At 37.2% G+C, this 24846-nt stretch overlaps 2 protein-coding genes across 3 annotated transcripts in view; one reads left to right on the forward strand and one right to left on the reverse strand.

Moving 5' to 3' along the window:
• Nucleotides 1-4492, reverse strand: part of snrka (SNF related kinase a) — a 49924-nt gene extending 45432 nt beyond the window's left edge. The window contains exon 1 of the mRNA XM_084088598.1: nucleotides 4282-4492. The gene's annotated coding sequence lies outside the window, so the exon portion shown is untranslated. The remainder of the gene's footprint in view (nucleotides 1-4281) is intronic.
• A 4801-nt stretch (nucleotides 4493-9293) lies between these two features.
• Nucleotides 9294-21292, forward strand: pomgnt2 (protein O-linked mannose N-acetylglucosaminyltransferase 2 (beta 1,4-)). 2 transcript variants are annotated; one of them, XM_084088721.1, is made up of 3 exons: nucleotides 9300-9553; nucleotides 9648-9663; nucleotides 17404-21292. In XM_084088721.1, the coding sequence occupies exon 3, from the start codon at nucleotides 17442-17444 to the stop codon at nucleotides 19188-19190; it is 1749 nt and encodes a 582-aa protein (XP_083944847.1). In that variant the 5' UTR covers nucleotides 9300-9553; nucleotides 9648-9663; nucleotides 17404-17441; the 3' UTR covers nucleotides 19191-21292. The 2 variants fall into 2 exon arrangements, with proteins under 2 accessions (XP_083944846.1, XP_083944847.1); XM_084088720.1 differs by lacking the exon at nucleotides 9648-9663 and having other exon boundaries at nucleotides 9294-9553.
• Nucleotides 21293-24846: the final 3554 nt, after the last annotated feature.

Below are 24846 nucleotides of genomic sequence, written 5' to 3' on the forward strand. Positions count from 1 at the left end.
GGTAAAAAATAAACTGGAATTTGGTATTTTCTTTCTCAACTATTTAAGTTCCAAAACTGACTGAATACTCAGACAGGCATTTTGACATACTTGTGTGTGTATTTGACCATTTAATATTGTGTAGTATTAGCCTAGATCTGTGCATTCATTCTTAAAGGGACAATAGCCTAATAAACTGTTGCAGCCCGTTTCATTCATGTTCATTTAAAAAAATCACTCACTACTAAACAATTTTCAATGTTTACAATTAATTCAGTGGGGTTTTTTTCTTCCTTCTTCAAGACCTATTAAACTGTCTAACCAAAAAGTAATACAAAAGTAGGCCTATACCTATAATTCCTAAATAGGGATGGGACGGTATGAAAATTTCATATCACGATAATAGTGACCAAAATTATCGTGATTATCAATATTATCAAGGTTTTGTTAAAACGAGATGAAAGTGTTCAAAAATAACTGATGCTCACACTGAAAACATTTCAACAAGTTTTATATTTGAAAATCAACAAACAACAAATAAAACAAGCAGCTCTATGCACTTTTTTAAGCAAGATTATATTCTGTGGCATTTCCTTCCTTAAAATGACCGTCGTCAAGCATTATAACACAGCGCACATGTATCACAACCACTGATCTATATAGAATGACATTATATAGATCAGTGATCACAACGGACGCGCACGCGCTCTCTCGTTTCATTCAAATACAACTTGCCGTCTTGCGTCTCCGTTTTCAATTGTACTGAAAATGAAATCAGAGCTGATTTATTGTTTACTGAGTTTGATAATGTTTTTGTGATCATCTGGACGATTGTTTTGTACGCTGTACAAAATTAATTTATAAACGGGTAAGATTTAAAACATTAATCTGCCTTCCACCATTCCTTCTCGAATAAAAAAACAACAACACTGCGCGCTGCGCCTGCGTCAGCCTGTTGCTGGCTGGACATGATTTACAATGAGTTATTAAAATCGCGATAATCAAACACGGTTTTAATGATAATTCAATTTTAAACGATAATACTAACCGTCAGTACATTTTATCGTGGTTTATAGTGAAACGGTAATCGTCCCATCCCTATTCCTAAAGTTAAAAATTCATTCAGACCCCTAACCCTACATATGAGAAGCAGCAGCATGTTTGCCTTAATAGCAAACAACATAAATTAGTCAGCAAAATCCATTAATTTTCCATAGTGCTTTCATAGTACACAAACAATAGCTTGGATCATTAACAATGAACACTACACCATCTTTTGTTCAACCGAAAGAAATGTCCTTCTCTTTTCATAAAACAGATCTTGTTGTGGTTTAAGAGGAGCACTTGTTCAAGGATTTGGATTGTCCGGCCCCCTTCACTAGTGATTAAGTTGTCATCATAAACAGTTGATTATTACTGATATCAACACCAAAGCCCACATTGAATTGGTGAAAATTTCTAAGGATAATATTAGTTTGCATTGATAAAATCTGGTCTTCTTCCAAACAAGGCGGCCCAGATGCTCCAGACCCTTTTGTACACAACAAAAATGGAAGATTACCACAAATAGCATTTCAGATTTCAGCTTGCCTATTGAAGAGAAAAGCTTAAATAAATCATATCCCGCTGTAATGCCTAATGCTGGCCGCCAACCAATTACCAAGCAGTCGTAATGGATTCAAATGACCCCGGCTGAACGGTCAACCCCTTGAATGTTCCAATGTGAAACGCTAAAATCAGAATACATTTACAGCCCTTTCACAATAACTCATCAACAGCTCCACCTTTTTTTAGAGAATTCCTAAAACACAAGCGTATCAGCCAACAACCTGTCAGTCAATGACTGTTCATGGCCAGGAATGTACTGTAACTGTTGTGTAATATTGCACAGTCTCTCTAATTACCCAGGTGAGATCAGAGTTAACCCTGTAAAGCCTGACATATGAAGTCTTTTTTTTACCAAAGGTTATTAAACATTTAAATAAAATCTCTGTTTCATATTTGATACATCAGGCTTTTAGTTTTATGGCCCATTTAGAATGATATATTGAGAATATGGAGATCGTAGTTGAGAGAAAAAACAGCTCAATTGTATTCAGAGACAAAAATATGCAATTTTTATAGCAGTCTGTACACACACAGTATACCAGACTGCATATATTAATTAATGCATATATTAATTAAACATATCAATTAAATGTATATTAATTAAATGCTTAGTTTTATGATCAAATATATGCACCTCTTGATGGAAATAACATCACAACATTTATTTCCATCAAGAGGTGCATCAATTTTTGGACTTGTATTGACAATGCAAGAGTCCAGCACTCTGTAAAGTCTCCTCCAGCACATCCCAACGACTTTCAATGAATTTAAGGTCTGGACTCCGAGGCGCCAATTCATGTGTGAAAATGACACTTCATGCTCCCTCCCAACCATTCTTTCATAATTTGAGCCTGATGAATCTTGACATTGTCGTTCTGAAATATGAACATGATGTGTCTTCCCACATAGGCTAGTTGTTTAAGAAATGAAAAGCTACACACTCCATCAATTAGGGTTAGAAGAACAGTTGCCAAACATATCACATGCTAGACACATAATAATCTCTGCAATAATGATCCAGTCATAGACTTTCACCCCTGGTTTCACAGACAAGGCTTAAGACTAGTTTGAGCTGTTTTAACTGAAAGCAACTTGCATCGAACACATCTTAAAATACGTCAGTGCCATTGCCATTACTTTGTCTCATGATACACACCAGTAATGTGTTTTTTTTTCCTAAGGATTGTTTATAAAACCTACTTAAATGCCCAAATTGAACTACGGCCAAATCCTGGCTTAATCTAAGCACTGTCTGCGAAACCGGGCCTTAAGCATTTGCCTATTTAAATCCAAACAGCAACTTTTTTTTGGCCGGGCACGGGTAGTGCATAATGCAATGCATTAATGCCTGAGAAATATAAATAAACATTACTCAAAAACATGTTGTACCACATTTGATACTTAGTACAATTATTAGCCTACATGTAGAGAAAAAAAAAAGTATAATTAAGTAAATCTAGGTTACTTCAGTAAATGTTCTGACGTATACTTTTTAAAAATCAGCAGAAAGACACGTGTACCATAACCTGAATAACTTTTAGAATTATACGAAAAGGCTTTTTACTTACTAAAAAAAGAACTATCAATCAGACGACAGAAGGCATGTCGTTGATTGTGTAAAACAGGTTTTTCAGAAGTTCTGATCATGCTGATAATTTAGAGGCCTTCCATGTCAAACATGATACAGTAGGCTTTATAGAGTTATGGTCCAAGTCATGTACTTGAGCTGTTCTTAGGCTCAGTTTTACATCAAGAAGTGGTTATTTCTTTAATATTAACATCACATTCTAACCACAAATTATAAGACAACCCTGCCAATTCAACACAATCATATTGCCTGCAGTTCCAAGCCCAGTTTTACCTTTCAGGTTGCATAACATGATTACAGTGCATTAGGCTGAAGGAACGTGTTCCACACCTTACACATTCCAGTGTGACATGAGACATATTGATCAGAGTACACTAGGCTGAACCTGATCTTCTGAACTCTTACATGCCTCAGCAATTGAGTATGAAAGGACTGATAAAACATTAAAACTCCAAGTGGAGACTTTAAAGCTTAAAGCATTGTGAAATCAAGCAAATTAAAGCGTTTTGTGTTCACAAAGCTAATTAGACTAAATGAAACTTGCAAAAAATGGACATACAACCTTTAATACTGAGAGCATCAAACCACACACTCACATCAGAAGCATGCAAAACCACATCCACCTTCTGGATACGATGCAATTAACCAAGCTTATCCTTTAAAAAAAAGCAGACTTGTTAAAGTCCATCATCATTAAACATCCTTCTACCATCAATGCTACCAAAACCACAAGTGCAAAGAGAGAAAAGCATCCATGTCTGGTGATGATCACGGACACATCATGTGAAACCAGACCTGATATGCCCATGCATGTCAGGCCTGATCTGGCCCATAAGCTCCTTATGAGCTCCATACATCCATAGAGAGGAAGAGGATATAAATAATGGCTAACTGGCTACACGCTTCTACCACAGCCCGTGATTATCAGATCAACTGGAACCAGGCCGATCCAGCATCGTGTGCCCCCATAGAGCATGCATGCAGCTGTCAAATCACATCCACATTAACGCAGGCTGTTTAACGCACGTTTATTGTGTCTTAAACAGATGCTAACCGGCTAACAGTGTTAGCATTCTAACGCACTATCACACAAAGCTTTGACTTACCGCTCTCTAAGGCGAACATTAAAACCACTTAAAACTCCTAAATGTCCCGGCGGCTGTGGATCCGAAGACGGGTGAAGCCCGGCTGAGTGCGAGTCCAGCCCCGTGTGTGTGTGAGTGAGTGAGTGAGTGAGGTTAGTACTGATCAGTGTGTGTGTAAAGGCTGCTGGTGGAAGTGCGACTCTCAGCGCTTCTCGCTCTCCGCCCTGAAACCATGGAACTGCACGGAAACATTGGATGAGTCACATTGTACGGGCTGCACTGAAATATACCGCCAACAGAGGGCGCTATGTGGCCGTGACTTTCGCGCTTGTGTAGAGACTTCATACGGTTTTCACATTCCTTCATCATGGTGGAGCGTTCAATCTTCCAAATCATGCTGAAATGGGGTATAACAAGTGCACTAAATATGTTTAATTCTGAGTATTGCTTGAGGAAGGTTAAATAGCATTTCACACAGCTTTTCTATAAAAAAAATGAAAAAATCTTTCTGCGAACAGAAATCGCAACTATTTCAAGGACGTAAACAATAACAAACTCGTTGGAACGCTACTGCGCATGTCTGGCTATGGAGCATTTCCGGTGGCGCCATTTTTAAATCACTGATCATCTGTCGAAAACATACTGTCTATGGTAAGACAAGCCTTGGAGGTTTTCAAACTTATACACATTTTGATAACTGATTAGACCTCTGGGTTATTTTATTTCTATTTATTTATTGTATGTATCTTTTATATTATGCTGGATTTGGCATTTATGTATGTGTTTGAATTGTTTTGATATTGGAGGCACATATTGTTAACATTAATTTGTAAGCCTGATTTTGATTGGTTGATAATAAAAATAAATAAATAATAAATAAAAAAACATACTGTCTATGGTTGAAACAAGCGTGTACTTTTAGTCTAGCGCAAACGGAACGGTATTTACAAAAACTGAAAACAAACTATGTGGAATAACTGGGCCCTTTAAATAAGACATTGAGACGCAAACTTTTCACACAGAACATTAAACGTTCACCTGGAGTATCTTATCCAGACACCTATCCGACTCTGTGCGCCTAGAGATGCTTTAAAAACATATCGCAGTCTGGATGCTTACAATGGACAATGTACAATTGTACTTACAATGTACAATATGGACGACATTTGTCTTGTGTTTGGTGAAGCTGAAGCAAATCAACTATTGTAAAAAAAAAAAGAAAAAAAGTACTCTGTGTTCAAGTGCATTACTTGATTTTCAAGAGACATAACATATCACTTTATTCTATAAAACTTATTTTGTTTGAATAAATTTTTAAATTTAAATAATACATGTTATTTTATGTGTTGTTATCTTAAACCCCCCAAAATGTCAGGTGGTGCAACTGTCTGGACAAATGAACAGACTAAGAAAACTGTTTAAAATGGTGTCTTCATAATAATAATAATAATAATAATAATAAAAATAAAAATACTATGGCATCATTTTAGGTTTGAAACCTTTCATATAAACAAATTTTATAAATATTAGTAGTTTTAAAGCTGTTGAGATAAGTCAGGGTGGCACAACTGCAAACATGGCTCTTTTATTATGAATTGACAAGGTAATAACAGCACACATGATAATGCATCATTTAGAGGACAATGATCAAAAAGGTTGATCTCTCACAAATACTGCTAAAAACGGCTAATTTCAATTGGGTAAGTTGGTACACTTTCCATGTCTGGTGGTACAACTATGGTATATATATACACAACTATTTGGTTGTACTGCCCGACATAAAAAAAATAAAATAAATGTATTTAAACACTTTGAAATGTTATTTAATAACTGCAACTTGTTTAAACACATTGTTCATGACTCAAAAATATTACATCAGTTTTGAAAGCTTTTTTTCAGCACCTTTTTTGAAGCTTTTTCATAGTTTGTCGCTAATGTCCCCGGGGAGAGTTTACATTGCACTTGCATGGTTGGGTTATTATGTATCTATGCAAATAGTAAATTATTGAAATGTGCCATTATTACTTATTTCATATGTTTCATTGCCTTTTCCAAGCCAGTCAGACAAAGAGCAGTTCAGAATACTTATTAGGTCATTGAAGGTAAAGGAAACATTTGTAGAAACCTGATAAATGACAACATATGCAAAATATGTTCCTATATGGTTTTCAAGTATAGCCTACAGTCACGGATATGCAAAGAACACAGACATTAAAAATAAATATTAGTTGTAATGTAGCCTATTAAATTAATTAGAATTCCGGTCACACTTTATGTGGTCTTGGCTATACTAACCATTTTATACAATATAATCATTAAATATGTAGCCTATATGTAATTTCACTTAAAATACTTGCATATAATTAACATTTGTTGTAACTTGTTACAATGTAAACTGTAACTCAAAACCTAACCTAACTCTAACCCTATACCTTTACTCCTAAACACAACAATCCCTCATAATATAAATAATAATAATAAATAATTAATTAATTTTATTTTATAAATAAGATAATTGCGTCACAATTGTGACCTTTTTTCCTCAATTATGTCACAATTCTGACCTTTTTTCCTCACAATTCTGAATTATAAAGTCAGAATTGAAAGATAGACCTACGTAGCCTATAAATACAATTGCAAGGGGGGGGAAAGGTCAGAATTGTGACATAAAAAGTCGAAATTATAGCAACCTTTATTTATTTATTTATTTATTCTGTGGCGGAAACAAGCTTCCATATCAAACTCATTAGCAATAAATGTGGGAATTGTCCATGCATGTAGTAACACAGTAAATACATAAATGCATGGTCTTGTGGGTAGCTAGTATTTAATGTTAGTACATAGTCAATGCCACCTAATATAAAGTGTGACCAGAATTTCTGATGAAAATCCTGTCATCATTTACTCACCGACCCGTCACGTTGCTCCAGTCCAGACCCATATGACTTTCTTCACCAGCATCAGTCCTTTTTCACTTTCATGAAATAAAAAAGCTGAAACATCAAATGCCTACATCCGCATGTGTTCGACGGAAGAATATTGAGTAAACACATCATTCGAACTAAAATATAATCAGTTCAATTAGCTACATTTATTAACAAGACTTGTTATAAGAGATCAGGGTCGTTTTCATATCACGTGATATATTTGACCAATCAGACGTAACTTTAACGTTGCGTAAATAATAGTAATTCGTTTGAAAGGTGTTGTATTTTAGGATTTAAATGTAGTTCTAATATTAAAACAATCTCATTCTTGTACGTCACTGGGCGCGTTTATATTGTGGAGGGTTTTGCATTTTTAAAATTTAAATTATTATTCTTACAGCGAAACTATTTTGTATGGGTCATTTGAAAGTTATTTGTTCAAGGCATATTTGTTCATGCTTTCTAAACAGAGTGGATTATGAAACCATGCCTTAAATTGCGGCCAAATGCATACAGGGTTAAATGGATGTTTCAGTTTTTATATTTCTTTCTAGGCCTATAGTGCACCGCACCTGCCTCACACTGCTTTCACATAATGAAATTGTGTAATAGGCCTATTTGAGACATCATTAGGAACCTTATTTCAGCATAAGGAACACATCCATTCAAGTAAACATGTGCATATGGAATCATTATTGTTATAAATAATACATGATACTAGGATATAGGCTAATAAACATGCCGTTGCAACAGCCACCAGCAATGTGACACATTTGATCGAGTTAGTTAGGCTACTGATTATACTTGCAGAAACCATAAAGCCTGGTTCTTGACCCAGGAGACACGGATTTGCAATGGCTCTTATAAAAGATGTTATAAAGCTGCAGTTCACTGGAGAGAGATGCAGGTCAAATACACATGACTGCAAAGAGCATGAGCAATGAAATTACCATTCGTTTCTTGAAAAGAAGGTTCGTTGTACAATACTACACACTGCCTCAACACTGAATATTAAATTCAGCATTTATTTTCACATTCCCCTTAGTAAGAAAGGAGCTGAAAAGCACAAATGGCTTTTTAAAGCTATCGTCTGCCATCTACTGGTCAATAGTGGTACTCTTTGTATTTAAAGAGCTCTGCATTAACGATTTACCACAGAATAAATGACAATTATTAAGCATATTATAAGACATATAGGCACTGATCACTTTAGTGATTAAAATAGACAATTTGTCAAGTGTGCTAATCTTCTATAAGAACGCATTTTAATAAATTGTTGTTGTACCTCAAATTGGCTCTAGAGGGCGCCGTATTACCGCTTAGAATCAACGAGAACTGACAATCACTGAGATCACCTTTAAAAAACAATCGTTCCCAAAACACTAGACTCTTAAATCATGGCATGGATAATTTCTCTGTTAGAAAAATTGTAAGTCAATAAAAAAAAAAAGGTCTGTAGCCTGTTCAGGTCATGTTATCTGCGTTCATGACAAAGATGTAGCCTACCAACCATAACACAATCCCTGTGGCATTATGAAGTCTATGGATATTAGCTTATTACTTTTAGCTGGTTTACTAAAATGAATTTTTGAAATTACAGTCACACCCAAGAGTATAATTAATATTTACTCAATCACCTATAGCTAATATTCAAACACCTTCAAAGTCACCGATAGGCTACAGTTATAGCCTACTCAAGTAAATAAACGAGTTGAATGTCAAGTTTAAGTGAATCAGGATATGTCTAAGTATACCATAAGGCAATCTATTCTTAAGTTAGTTGACTAGTGAATAAATAATTAAATAGTTAGCCTACAATTAAATTGGTGGAGATAGTGTGTTATAGCCTACATATACCGAGGTTTTTCCCAATTTGCCATTTAATATTTAACGACCATTATTTAAAATGAATTAAATTAACTAGGAGATGAATTTTAATATTAATATGTAGCCTACTTTCATTGTGCTCTCTCACATGGGACTTTCAATTGTGCTGCGATGCTCTCGCGATAACACGAATACAAACGTCAGACTGATTAGAGGCGATAAGATCTCGCGAGGTTTTCTCGTCTGAGCTCGGTCATCGCTGTGGGTGGAGACTTCTCCAGCAGCTGGTTAATGCTCACAGAATACGCGCGACAGAGTCGATTTTGTGCAACTTAGCGATAAAAATTGCCGATAAGCCGTCAGTTAATCGCTGTGGTGAATGAACACATCACGTATTTAACACAATTACCCCGAAAATGCTGCGTTTGTCCGTTGTAAAGTTGTAAATGATCATTGGCGCTGGTTTGCTGGAGCTGCTGTTGAAACAGTGTATCCGCAGTGACTTCACATCACTTCGTCCAGGCTCACCTTTCCCACAGGTATGATATGCATTTGTTTTTCCATATGGTTTGTTGTGTATTATTGTCTGTCTGTTTTGGAAAACTTAATGCAAAAAAGTTTCTTTTCCACCAGCTGTCGTGATGAAAAGGTAGATGCTTCGATCTTCTCGATTATTGCCGATCGATCACCCACACAATTTCTATTCTAGATATTTCCAACCGCACCTCACGTCATAATTTCTAGACTCAAATATATAAATCATCGCATAAGACCAATAGCTGTATTAGACTGCTACCTGTTGTGTTTCACAGGATACGTGTGTGAGTGAATGTGTGTATGTATGTATGTATGTATGTATATATATATATATATATATATATATATATATGTATATGTATATGTATATGTATGTGTGTGTGTGTGTGTGTGTGTGTGTGTATGTGTATTATATAAAAGCACAGGGTAATTTTAGAATATAAATAAAACGGGATGCAAAGGGCACAACTGGAAGGACAGCACCAGATGTGATGCTGCCACTATTATAAGCATTTGACATATATAAGCCAACCTTTTTAAAAGCATTTGTACATGCTTTCTTGCTGACTGTTACATTGGATCAACTTTATTTTTCGTCAAGGACAGGAATGCCTGCTAGATGTCACTCTCAAAACTATGTAGACCTGTCTGAATCCTCTGAGACATCCTAACTTTAAAACCATCTAACCAGGATATTGGTGCAGAGACAGGGGTTCCTACATATTATGGAGCTTATTATATGACAAAATGATTTGAATTTGAATTGTGTACATTTGAATTATTGACAAGTGTAATCGAACAAAATTGAATATTATGTGGATTTTTAAATGGTTCTGAATTTGATTTCTTTAAACGGATATTGAACATTTTAAATTTAACGAATTGAAATGTTTTTATGGCTGAATTTTATAGACATGTATTTTCAGACAGTTGTTTTTTTGTTCTGAACTCTTAGACTGCAAATATCCCGTTTTAAAAAGTAGAGATTCAAGTTTTCAAGATGAAGAAGAAATTCTGAACTTCAAATTCAGTTTTCTAAAATTCAAAACACAGAAAATTCAGATCGTACAGAAAATAGGTCACAGGTCATCCACAGGGAAGAGTAGAGGATCTCAGAAAAGTCAAACAAAGCATTTTGGCCAATTACAGAGCTGCACTGCAGTAGTTTTCTGCCCCAAACGTGGGAGTGGTTCAAGAGAATCCGTGTATCAGTCGTTCAGTCGTTTTTTGATTTAATATTAAGAGTAGAAAAATGAGAAAACAGCTTGAATAGCCTATATGATTTCTAATATTCTAATAATAGTCCTCCGATGCTGCAGTTGTACGGATTCTTAACGCGTTTATTGCAACTACATAGTAAAAATGTATACTTTTTCTCATCAAACAACCAGACTAACCAATGCCTCGACACAACCCGTACCGGGGAAGAGCCTAGACAGGGCTTTCTTCTGTGTAGATATACATTCACCTACGCTTTGCATCAGCTGGGTATGGCAGGGTAAATGACAGCTGTCATAGCCTGCATGGTCGCCGCCCAGTAAGTTAAGAAAATAAATAATAAATTAAGATATAAATCAATATAATTAGTAGTAAACTAAATATTTTAAACACTAATACAAAAAGGAAAGAATAATGCATTGACTTGGGTATATAATAGGCCTAATGTTCATGGACTGTCATTCAGACTGACTATCAGAGATATTAAAATACATACTCTTCTGAGTTTTATGATGTAGGCCTTGTGTTTTATTTTTATAAAACATTATTATAATTTATATCTCAAAAGGATGCGCTTGTGTATTCTCTGACATTAAATTTATTTATTTCATTAATATTGAGTATCAAGTGACGTCAAACAAAACGGTGTGTGTTAATTTCTCTACCCACTAAGCTAAGTCATTGTGCGTTCTCTCCGCGCTGTCCAGTGCGTCCCGCAGCTTTTCCATACATACTTTGAGAGTTGGCCATCTAAACGAAATAGGCTAGTGTCCGGGAGATGCGAGGTACATTCATATTTATGAAATAAACACTTATAATAGCCTAGCCTATATTCTTACACGCGTAGTTAGCCATAAGTGACTTTGTCTACACCAAAATAAATGTCCAAGGACCCCTTAATAATAACAGTGATTAATCCCAAAATTAATGTGGGTGGGAGTAATGAACACTGTTTTTTTACATAAACAAATAAATAAAAACATTTCAATTCGTTAAATTTCAAATGTTCAATATTCGTTTAAAGAAATCAAATTCATAACTATTTAAAATTCCACATAGCCTATTATTCAAATTTGTTAATTACACTTGTCAATAATTCAAATTTACACAATTCAAATTCAAATCATTTTGTCATATTATAAGCTCCATAGTATGTTAAATGCAAAATCTGAAGCCAAAATCTATAATCTGTTTAACTTTATTTGTCTTCAAAAGGACTTTGAGCTGGGTAAAAAAGACAAGTAGTAGAATTAAAGTTATGACAATGCTGATGAAACCTCAAGAACATGCACAATCCCAAGCCCTTCACTAGTGACTATCTTGTGCTGAACTGTGACGTACAAGGCAACAGACATCTCCCTAAAACACTGTCGGTAAAGAAAGATGCATTTCAAATTAAATTTGATAGCGAACATTAACTGCCTGCATTGAATCCAATAGCCGCAACATTTAGGGGTTGATGTTATCATCAAAAGCATCAGCAAAAGTATTTTTCGATCGTTCCCTATTCTCGAAAACGCTATAGCCTCAATTTCCATAAGCAAACTCAATTCTTATGTATATTTCTTCTTTTTGATTTGCACCCTGTCTTTTTCCTGCTCCAGTGTTCTGTCATTTAGCTGTCCTCAACCCAGCTCTGCAGTGTTACGTAGAGTCCTTCTCCCAGGAGGCAGAGTGACACTGTTTCCTGTAACCCCCTCTGAAAAGCTCAATCAGACCCATTCTTCATCTGTCCCCGAGGAACAGAGGGACGCTGAAGACGTTTGCCTTTTTCAGTGCTTACTATATGAATCAGCATGCAGCTTATTAAGGGTAATAACAATAGGTGAATTCTGGAAGCTGCTTCACCACCCTCTGCTAATTTATAGAAGATAAAAGACAAATACAACGGTGTAGTACAAGAGTTAGGCATTTGTGAAGTGTAGTTTTTTGTTTGTTTGTTTTTTTCAAAAAGAGAAGTGCATTGTATGAAATTGTTAAACTCAAAACGCTTATGGCGCAAAATCAAAGTCCGTCTGAAGGATATATAAATCAGAAAAATTCAAAATCAGCACAAAAATTAGCACAAAATGACCAAAAATCCTGTTCACAAGGTAATTAAAAACAATTAGCAGGAGATACGAAGAGGCATAATGATTGTGTCTCTTTAACCGGAGCGTTTTCTGTCATGGGCAGGGAGCCGAGTAGGGAATCTCCTTGGCTATCCTGAAGGGAAGATAGCCACTGAAAGACTGAGAGCCGTGTCTTTCCAGGAGCCTTATTAAAATGCATTAGAAGCACTAGGCTGCCTTCCCCCATCATTGTGGTGCTTATCATCCACATAGCAAACAGCCCAGCTGTACACAAGGGAGCTGGGCAAGCCCTGTCAGCCAGGCCCATAATCCCATTCTCTCTCACGCAGTCATAAACACGTGGACCCGGCTCCTCCGGAAAGAAAGAAAAAACCCTCTCTTGCATGATGTGACCCCCTGCTTCCTATCTTCATATGCATGGAAAGGACAGTGTTACGTTCCACCCAGTCTAGGGTAGGGGAAAGCAGCATTAAAGTAACTAAAAAAAAAATGAACAAAACAAATGGCTCCAAAAGTTACACCAAAACAACAGAAATGTGGTACAACAAATTTATTGATGTAACACTATTTAGGGAGTATTAAGACTTCAGGAGTGGGAGAAAAGCCCAAAGAAAGTACATAAACAAAAATGCCTCTAACTATGGGGACAAACTCTACACTTACCTTATGGAAAATAAAAGGAAATAAACAACAAAATACTTCCCTGACTCCCTCTCTACTTTAAACAGGAGAAAAGAGTTACAAAATAATAAAAAGGGCACCCACTCCCTAGAACTCCCAGTTTAAGTAGATTTACAATATTTACAGGAAAAACAGAGATTCAGTTTTTAACAGTTAGTTTCACAACAGAAATAAAAAGTCTCTACTTCAATGTAGCAATGTTTAGAAGTTAACAACAAAACGATTTGAAAGTTTACTAGATCAGACACACCTGAACAGCAGCAAAACTTAGAGTCAACACAGAGATACAACTAGCAGTGAACAACAAAAAGCCCCCCCTTTCAACGGAGATTAGCAAGGCTTTAAACTCTTTTTGTTGAGGAGAAGACCAATTCCAAATGAGCAGCCATCAGTCGAGGAGATCACCTTCACCTGGCTTTACCTGCACAGAAAAAGGCATGGAGAAAACGACCACTACTGCTACCTAGTGGTCGGAAACACAACATCGAAAAAAAATAATAATATAAAATAAAATTACACCATAGGACGTAACAACAGCTTTTCAAGGACGTGAGGTCTGCCTGCTCTTGCTGAGGGATTTAGATCTGGACAGCTCCTTAGTGCCATGCGCTCCCAAAGTCTTTATGCTCTTTAGCAAATTACTCGCCTCTGTCTCTCTTTAATGTGTTTGCATATCGCTTCACCAAACAAATCAGTTTTAAACCCCTTTTCCCATGAGCTCTGCTATGTTAATAAGCGTCAATGGTCTGGATTTAGCTTAGATTTTTCCATTGTAGTGAATGAACCTCCTATAATCTGATCCATGTCACAGTGCATTACATGCAAGCAGTTTCAACATCCTCCCTCTGGGTTTTTGTGTGTGTGCGTGTGTGCGTGTGTGTGTGTGTGTCAGTTTTGCTCACAGCATCATCAAACATATGCCAGATCTGAATGATAGCCAAGCAATCGAGCATGTGAAACACATGAGCTTGCATGTAATCTTAAGATCAGGTCCACAACCTCATGCTCAGCTAGATGCTAATTCAAGCATCCACCACTTTGCAGAGTTAAATAAATGTATACACTGTAATAATTAAAATCCATAGAAAAACAGAAAAGGTACTGGGGTTGTGCCGATAGAGAAATTTGAGAAATTTGTTGGGTGAACTAACCCTTTAAGCCAATACATTAAGATAATTGATATTTCTATGCGACGTGACACAATTTTTTTTATCACCAACTCCATCTTAGCTCGCAAAATGATAGACAATGATTCTCGTTTCCCGTGGCATAAAAAACAGAGCAAGTAAAATTAAATAAGTAAATAATTATATCATGTATCACAATCTCACAGGCTGACGATAGGACGATGTTACTATGGAGCATATCGCCCAACACTAAAAGGTACTGGTCATTTTTTTGCCAGGACATTTTCTTTTACCCTAAACAAAACACAATACAATGCAGAATTCAAAATTGAGGAAAAAACAACATGGACAATTTATATTATATAAATTCATAGTAACACATTACTTATTTTTTCAGACTTTTCTTACAATTTTTTTTAATAAGAAAATATTGGTAACTGTTTTGCATAATACTATGCTGCATTGCTGCCCCATGACCAACACATCCCCTCCAGTTATGATTCTGTGAAATAAATATGGTTATTTATAAATACATTTTGTGAAAAATGTCTTTAACATTTGTTACTCTGGTCAAATAAGGAGTCATTGCTGATTTTATTTCTCGTTCTTTTGTCAGATTGGAAATTGGAGACAAAGTCAAACATTGCATTACAGTATTCCATGCAGAATTCTTGTGTTGCATACACATGTAATAGGTCAGCTGAGTATTCCATGCACACAGAAAATGTGCATGTTGTGCACAGTGTACTTACAGGACTGAAGAAATTGAAATTGCAGAATGAGCAGCATGTTAGTCTAGATTTTGCAAACAGCCTTTTTTATGGGAGTGCTGCATATTCTTACTGAAAATCATTTTGTTGGTTTGTTTTATCAAGGCTATAATTTATTTGAGTGATTATGGTGCAGTGACATTGAGTTGAGTGAAGTTATTTGAAATAATCACTGGCAGAATGGTGTAGGCGTAACAGCGCTGTGGGTGTTAAGTCCCAGGAGAGAGAAAGACTGAACACTGAAACGGATGTAAATGTTACCTGAAACCAAAATAGACTCGATTAGAAATGGACTCATGACAGTTCTTACTTTATTAAAAACTTCTTTTTTTTTACACCCCTCTTTGCTGATTTGATTATTTTTTCCAAGATAAATAATGTATGAGATGAAGTGCAATGTTGATTTGATTATCACCTCTTATATAAGCCAAATTTAGGTACGTTTTAAATTATTTTTTTACAGTTTTCTTTCATTTGAAAATATAGCAAGAATTAGTAATATAGTATTATTATGAAAATGATTAATTAGTAAAAAGCTTATTGTTGCTCTTTTAGGAGAGATGTTAATAATGATAATGTTACCCTTATGTGACATTTTGAGGCAATACACCCTGGGGAGCCCAAGCAATATGGGGTTTATAACCATTCATTCTTCAGTTTATGCCTAATTTCCAAGCAGACATCAAAGACATTTCAGTCTTATGTGAGCTGAGATGGTGCCACTAAGGGTTTGCTCAGTAGTTTCAATACGTAGCTGACATTTTGCAGGCATTTGTTAGTTGGCAAAGCCTTTTTATGTTTCCCTCTGGGTTGTCTTTGCAGTGAAGGGAATTAAATGCATAAATGGCGACACTGCCATTCCTGCTGTTTGTATCCTTGTGGATTGAACGTTAATACAGCTTAATTCTCAAAACATGAAATACTGTGGATGAAAACAAACAAGGAAGTTTGTCCTTCACATCCTGAAAATTAGCATTTTTCATCCACGAGATGTGACAGCAAGAAGCTCTGCCAGCCTCCTCCTAATTTTTAGGACTGATAAAGCTTGTAACGTCCCTCAATTTGATGCAGTCGTTGTGAAATATAGGAAGAGCTGTCACTATTTTAGATTACTGAAACAGGTTCTTTGTCTTTTCTTAACATTTTCTTATCTCCTTCTAAAAACAGTCTAGCAGGCACAGTTAAAGCATTAACCTGTAGGCTGTTGCAAACATGGGACACTGAGAACACGCAAATTTTAGAATTTTATTTAGAAATTTAGAAATTTTGAATTTTAGTGCCAAATTCTGTGAATGTGTGGCTGCAGGTGGGCATCTTTAGCCAGTCTGTGGTATCCATGGCTCTGCTGGCTACCCTAGAATGCCAGCAGCTCAAAGGATTAGATTATGTCAAGGTTTTTCTTTTCTTTCTTTTTTTTCTTTTATAAAAGCTTAGTACTGAGAGGGAATACAGGCATATGCAATGGTGAAAGTCACAAGAATGACCAGAGGTAATGAATTCAGTTGAACAACTTTAACTTAAAATTATTATTTAAGTAATGCAAACTTTCTGCTGTAGAAATCTGATTTTTGCCATGATATGGAGTCTTGAGATATGTAAACGCATACACAATGTATTCACAATATAGTCCTAGGTCCTATGGGTCTTGTATAACCCTGGAGTTCACAATATTTGGTACCCTTCCCTCTCTCGATACCCTACTCTTTTTTTCCTCCGTGATTATTCTCTTCTTTATGTTTATGATGTATTAAGACAGAGGTATTCAACCCCCCTGGAGACCCACTGTCCTGTAGAGTTTAGCTCCAACTCTAATCAAACACACCTGAAACAGGTTATTAAGCTCTTTAGGATCACTTGAAAATCACAGACAGGCATGCTGAAGCAGGTTGGGAATAAACTTTGCCGTACATCCAGGAGCAGGGTTGAAGACCTCTGTTTTACTCACAAACTTCCTGATTCAAACATGGTATTCTGATCTTTGCAGGTAGAGGAGCATGAGTGTGGGGTCGGAGTTCTGCTGTGATGCGTGCTATTGGGTGTAGGATGAACCTGCCGGCGGTGCTAAATGGCCTGCTGGTGTCAGTGGTGGCAGCCTTGCTTTGGAAATACGTTTGCCTGATTGAACACACATCTCAGTTGGAAGAGGAGCTACAGCTCACACGCCAATCACAGGAGTTCTCACAGGTGCGTATCGACTACCACGGTGCCCTGTTAGCACTCCAAGAACATGGCACCAGAATGGTCTGCACTGGGAAGATGCACACCGATCGCATCTGCCGCTTTGACTACCTCTGCTACTGCACTGAGGCTGAGGAGTTTGTGTTCTTCCACAGTAATGACTCTGTGATGCTGCCCAACCTTGGCCCTCGGCGTTTCCAGCCCGCCCTGCTGGACCTCTCTTCTGTTGAAGACCACAACACTCAATACTTTAACTTTCTTGAGCTCCCGGCAGCGGCTCTGAAGTTCATGCCGAAACCTGTGTTTGTGCCAGATGTCACTCTAATTCTGAACCGATTTAACCCAGACAACCTCATGCACATTTTCCACGATGATCTTTTGCCCATCTACTACACAATGCAGCAGTATTCAGACTTGGATGACGAGGCCAGGCTTGTCTTCATGGAGGGTTGGGGTGAAGGTGCTCACTTCGATCTCTACCGTTTGCTCAGCAGTAAGCAACCACTACTCAAAATGCAGTTAAAGACCTTTGGCAAACTCATGTGCTTCACCAAGTCCTACGTAGGACTTTCAAAGATGACAACATGGTACCAATATGGCTTTGTGCAACCGCAAGGACCCAAAGCCAATATTCTGATATCAGGTAACGAGATCCGCCAGTTTGCGTCATTTTTGATGGAGAGGCTTAACATCACGCGAGAGGAGAGTGATGACTACATTGTAGTTTTTAAACGTACCACTAACAGGCTCATCCTCAATGAGGCGGAACTTCTTCTTGCTTTAGCCCAAGAGTTTCAAATGAGGACTGTCACTGTGTCTTTGGAGGAGCAGTCGTTTGATAGCATTATCCAAATAATTAGTGGGGCGTCTATGTTGGTCAGCATGCACGGAGCCCAGATGATCACCTCAATGTTCTTGCCCCGTGGTGCCGCTGTGGTTGAACTCTACCCTTATGCTGTAAACCCAGAGCAGTACACTCCCTACAAAACCTTGGCCTCCTTACCTGGCATGGACCTTCAGTATGTCGCATGGCGAAACACCTTGGAAAAAAACACTGTTACATATCCCGATCGCCCCTGGGATCAGGGTGGCATCGTCCATTTGGACAAAGAGGAACAAGAACGTATCCTTGCCAGCAAGGATGTGCCAAGACATCTTTGTTGTCGTAATCCAGAGTGGCTTTTTCGCATTTACCAGGACACTATTGTGGACATCGCCTCTTTTCTGGGCGTACTCAGAGAAGCTCTAAAAAAGCCTAATCTCAAAAAGGCTAAGGTGGCTAGTACTGTACATCCTGGTCGAGTCAGAGAGCCCAAGTGTCAGACGTCAGTACAGGCCACCAATGAAGCAAAGCTCTCAGTGTCATGGCAGATCCCTTGGAACCTGAAGTACTTGAAGGTTAAAGAGGTGAAATATGAGGTGTGGATCCAGGAGCAGGGAGAGAACACATATATGCCTTACATTCTGCCCCATCAGAACTACACATTCTCAGAGAACATCAAACCCTTTACCACATATTTAGTATGGGTGCGCTGTATCTTTAACAAGAACCTCTTGGGCCCGTTTGCAGATGTTCTTATATGTAAAACTTGATTCAGCAATCAGTTTAAACGTAACACTGTCACTGTCAGCTAGTGAAGAATTAATTTGAATATTAATTCTCAGCAGCTATCCTGAAAATGAAATGGTGTGACACGGGTGAATTGTTTTCGACCTTGGTAGTCATTCTTGTGACTTGACTGTTCTTCATGGAGTGTCATGAACTGACGGAGAATGAAAGCCCTGGCTGCAATTAAGGTTAGAAAGGGAATCCAGTTTACAGAACTGGCCAGTCCTTTTAGATTTCGTATCACCATCCAAGCAAAATATTTATTTATCAGAAATGTATTATGTAATTTAAATTCATATTTTTAAGTTAAAGACACTGGTTTTGTCTGACACCTGCTTTTGTTAACTGAAAACCGCACACATTTCTTAAGGTCATTTCACATGGCTTAAGTGAAGGTTTTGCATTGTATTTTTCATCGCTTTTAGTTATAATGAAGCGTTTTGGGGGGGGTTAAATATATTGTATGAAGTAACTGCAAACTGAGAGTAAACGTTGTACTATACATTGTACTATTTAAAAAAATAAGATACTGTTTTCTAACTTGGGTTAATTCGTTTTTCTGCAGTGTTTTTTTTTTTTTTTTCAACCAGCCTCAAAACCACTCATTATTATTTAGCCTACCTGTTCAGTAGGAAATATTTGAATTTGTTTGCCAGTGAGATATATCAAATTCTGCTCATGTTTGTAAGGTTTATAGAATCACATCACAGATAGAAGACTTCAGTAGGTAGTGCCTGATGATTGGGGTGAAATAGTCTGAGATAGTGTCCTGAAATCCGAAAAAGTCTATTCTTTGTTTGATGGCATGTCAGTAATTACCTCTATGTTAAGTAATTTGGAACCTATGTTAGGAGGGGTAGTATATTTGGTAGTAGCATCATAGTGGGCTAGTAGCACAAATAAACTAGGTTCAAATCTTGGAAAGGCTAATTCATGAAGTTACTGAGTAGAGTTACCAAGTAACTGGCTAAAAGCATTTGCTAAATGTCCACTAAGGAGTAAAAGTACTTCAAAACCTTTTATGACTGCATAAGCCTTACATGCAATATTAAAGATCTGAAGATTACTATTCATATGATATGTAAAGAAACAACTGTTTAGATGTGCTTCCTATGTCCTGTCATTCAACAAGTGAGTGTAAAACAGCATCTTTATCTGCTTTAGAGAAAGACGATGCCAGTTTCTCTTGTTTTTTTAGATGATGTTGCGCAACTTCATGTCTCATCTGCATTTCTGTAAAGTCGCGCTGTGTTGTGCTGGCCTCTGGATTATTGAGAAGATGGAAACATGTACTCTATCTCTGCCAATTATTTATTGAAGAAGACCTCTGGAAAGCTATACATACTGTGGTGGCCCAGATTTGTTAAAGGTTGCGCTGTTTATTTTTGTATTTTTTCACTGCTGTGATCAATGAATGGAACATGTGAAATTCAACAACCAACCACAAGCGTTCTTTCTCTGTGTTGTTCTGAATGGCCTGTCGAGGCATCTGTATTTTTTATTGTTTATTTTTTTCTCAGTGAGGTTTTATTCTGTCCTTTTGCTTTGAGGACATTCTGCATCACATGGAAATGAATTTAAATGATGCTAAAACAGATTAAACCAAGAACATTTCTAATTGAAATTCGGAAATGGCAAACCTGAGCCATGCAGTTTATTAGCATAACTCTGTGTTTTGATGGTAATTTTATTCAAGTACGAGGATAATAAATGAATTCTGTTTGTTATACAAAATAGCACAAATGTCCTTTGCATATATTCAGAGAAAAGCAACCTAGCATGTAAATCTTTAACCATCTTTCCTCCACTCTGAGTTGAGAAACAGTTGTCCGTGATTGGAAACTTCTCAGATTTTGCATTCTTTCATTTCAATCATTAGATGTTTTTTTTTTTTTGTGTGTGTGTTTTATTTATTTATTTATTTTTTTACATAGAAACAGATATATATATATCTATATATATATTAGGATTGCAGGCTTGGGTCCTGTAAACTGTCTCGTTCCCTGTGCCAGTTCATGAGATTTACCATTATGTGCCACTGGAATGCCATACATAATTTTTGTCAGTTTTATTAAATGGACAATTTCTCAGATATCTTTGTGACGTCTTGTTATTTAACATGTCTGTATCCTTTATCAATATTATTATTATTTAATGTTGATGAATTTATTGCTTTCAATTCAATATCTTATAAACATTTTCTAAACCTTTAAGAAGTGCTGGACTATTGGTCCTAAACTGAAATGCGTAACAGAAGGACTGGTAAATAACATTGACCCAGCAGCCATGATTAGGGGAATTTTGTCCCCCCTTTTTTGGTCAGAATGTGCAGTCTAGAGCTGTGTTCGAAATCGCCCCTAAACCCTCATTCACTCTTCCCTACATTACTCCTCTAATATAGTCCACTTGAAGGAGTGAATGAAAAGGAGTGAGTGAATTCGAACAATGAGTGTGCCAGAAGGGCTGCCGCTTTTGCATAGTTTGTGCTTGCCGTTTAATAATAATTTGAAACTGGCAGCTCCAGTATTAATGGAAAGATTTGTCTTGGAAACTAGCATGTTATATCCCTTTTATTTAAAGAATTTATTAATCAATTACAAAGGATATTTATACCTGTATGATATTACTCTGTACCCACATTGGATCAGTGGTTTGGAAAATGGATGGATGGATGATTCAGCTGCGGGCGCCAACTTCTGGCGAGATGTGGGAAATTATTCGGCACAATCTTCACAGTGCATTATGGGTATTCTCTGGCCCTGATGTACACTCATTATTGCGGTGCATTATGTGATTGAATGACTGCTCTTGATTACATCCACTATGGTTTCAGACACCACTACACAAATGGCTGTCCCCTCAAATAGTGCCCTATTTAAGGGTATAGCCCACTTTACCCACCCACCATACCAGAGATCCAGTTTTCATTGGTTAAACTTTCAAATGACATTTAAATCTGCGTCATGAGAGCGACCAGGGCCGGATTTACCTCATATTGTGACATAGGCAAAAACTAATTTAGAAGATTATTGTATTATTCTATGCGAGCGCTCTTTTTTTTTTTTCTTTTTTTCTTTTCTTTTTTTGGACATTTGGACAAAATCTCACATTATAATGAAGCGCGGCTATTTTTGCTATGACTCAACGACAAAATGCGGCGCTCTTCTCCGCTCCTCAAATGCATAAAAGATTTACCTTTATATTTCAGATGTTTCTTTAGTAAAGAAGATGCTGTACATATTCAAAGAATTAGTACTTTCTTTACCCTTGCACTGTAAATAAACAGAGACACTCCAAACTGCTTGTGGCACTTCATTCACAATAGTGATGGGGCAGAGTTATGAGTTTTGACTGCCAGTTTTGAGGATCCACTGGAGCTACGAGATTTGGTCACAACCTCTTTTTTGATGCTTCTCATTGGTTAAATATTCACAAAAACCACAGACAGGTTAAAGAGGTTTAGGTATTAATTAATCAACGATAATTTAACAACAATCGATTATGGGAATTTTGTCATTTGACATCTTTAGTTTAACCCACCATATACAGACAATGTACAGATATGTTTGATACTGTTATTGTGAAAGCATTTATAATGCTACTGCTGTCTTTTGGAGGACAGTGGAATAATCCTCGCCTCTTTGTTGTAACGCATCTTTTCCTTTGCTTGCTATTTTTTGCCTTTCTAATTTTGAGATCAGAATCACTGTGACCTCCAGAGACAGATTTGTTTATGAATGCTGCATCTGCCTACAGAATGGAACATGAATGAATAGTGAATCTGATAATATACTGAGCGTCTCAATGTAGGGCAGTGTCAGTTCAAGGTGTTATGTATAGCCGAAGGGGACACTGCTGAACTGCAATGAGACGATTAAAGAGAGAGATTGTGCGTTGTGCTTAACATGTTGAGACCAATTCAAGGTTTCAGGCACAAAGTACAAATTACATCAGCTTGCTCTGAAATCATTAAACTAAACTCAAAATGGCATGGTGGTTTTATTTTTCCATTCTTAAGGAATCTTTGCCTTCTGTATTGGAGCATATCATTTTCAAGAAAATACAATTTTCAAGAGTTCAGCTCCAACCCTAATCAAAAACAACTGAACAAGCTAATCAAGGGCTGCGTCTGAAAAATGAGGCTTACAATTTTTTTATTGCCTCGCTGCCTTATCAGGCAATGACTTTGTAGGCAGCGTTTGCGTACAAAGGCACCTCACGAAATGGATTTCCAACATACTTCTGAATCTGAGGCAGCGTAACGGTTTAATGATCTACAGCAAAATAGAGCGAGCTTTGGTGAAAACTAAGCAAATATTTAATTACTACACTTGAAATTACATCAGAAGTGGAAAATGTTGGTCAAAAACATTCATTCACACACAAACTGACCAGCAACTGCAACTTTCAGACACCATCTTTATTTTTTTTTAGCTTAACTCCCACACAATGGAACAAAGATAGTGAAGGACACATCTATGCTGCCTTCAGATGAAGGTATCTCAGGAGACAACATTGGATTTGGATGTGCTATCTTGGAATGTATCAGAAGGCTGTGGTATAATGCCATTTTCACAAGATGTAAAATAAGTCTTTGATGTCCCCAGAGTGTGTATGTGAAGTTTTAGCTCAAAATGCCCCACAGATATTTTTATATAGCATGTTAAAATTGTCCATTTTTGAGGGTGAGCAAAAACGGCTCGTTTTGTGTGTCCCTTTAAATGCAAATGAGCTGCTGCTCCCGGCACAGAGGGCGGAGCTTACATGTGCCCTATCTTGCACCCAGCGCAATTGACTTTGTACACCGACGCATGTATCATTCCTATTTTGCACCCGCGCACAGCGGACTTTTCCCTCCACAGAAGCACGTCGGTTAACTAAGAAATACACTTGCGCTCCCGGGGGCGGTTCAGCGCAAAGAGGAGGCGTGTTCCGGCGCAAACCTTCCCTCATGCTATTTTACAGGTTTAGAAAACAATTCCGCCACTAACCGAAAAAAACTAGTTTAAAGTCAGTGGCGCGTTGCGCATGTTATTCATATGCTATTTTAAGGGCGCATGCTTGGCCATAATCAATGTAGCGTGTGCACAACGGGCATACACTTTGATTCTCTCATCTACACAGAAGCAGCAGTTTTCATTTTTGCAAATCATACATTATTACGATAGATAGATAGATAGATAGATAGATAGATAGATAGATAGATAGATAGATAGATAGATAGATAGATAATTATAAAAGCATACATCTAGCTTACACATTTACCCAAATTATCATACACCTGTTTAACCTGTTAAACGCCTGTTTAAAAGTTAATTTGGGTGTGTTTCTCCATCCACAATGTCACTTCTCTGTGTTTTACGGCCCTGACAAGAACGTCGGTCTCCTCGGCTGTGAACTGCTGCCGGCGCGCGCCTGGCAAATCCGCCGTTATAATAGGAATCCGCTTTAGAACAAGCGCACCTGCTCTTAAAGGGAATGTGAGATGACGCTCTGATTGGTTTATTTCACATTACGCCCAAACCACACCTATGAATAGTGAAGCTACTTCAGACCAACCCATTTTAGATTTGCGTCGGGCGCAAGAGTCATTTATCCCGCCGGTATAATAGCAACAGCGCCCAAGACCCGCCCACAAAG

This window comes from Abramis brama, assembly GCF_963993115.1.
Source record: "Abramis brama genome assembly, chromosome: 17".
NCBI classification, from domain to species: domain Eukaryota; kingdom Metazoa; phylum Chordata; class Actinopteri; order Cypriniformes; family Leuciscidae; genus Abramis; species Abramis brama.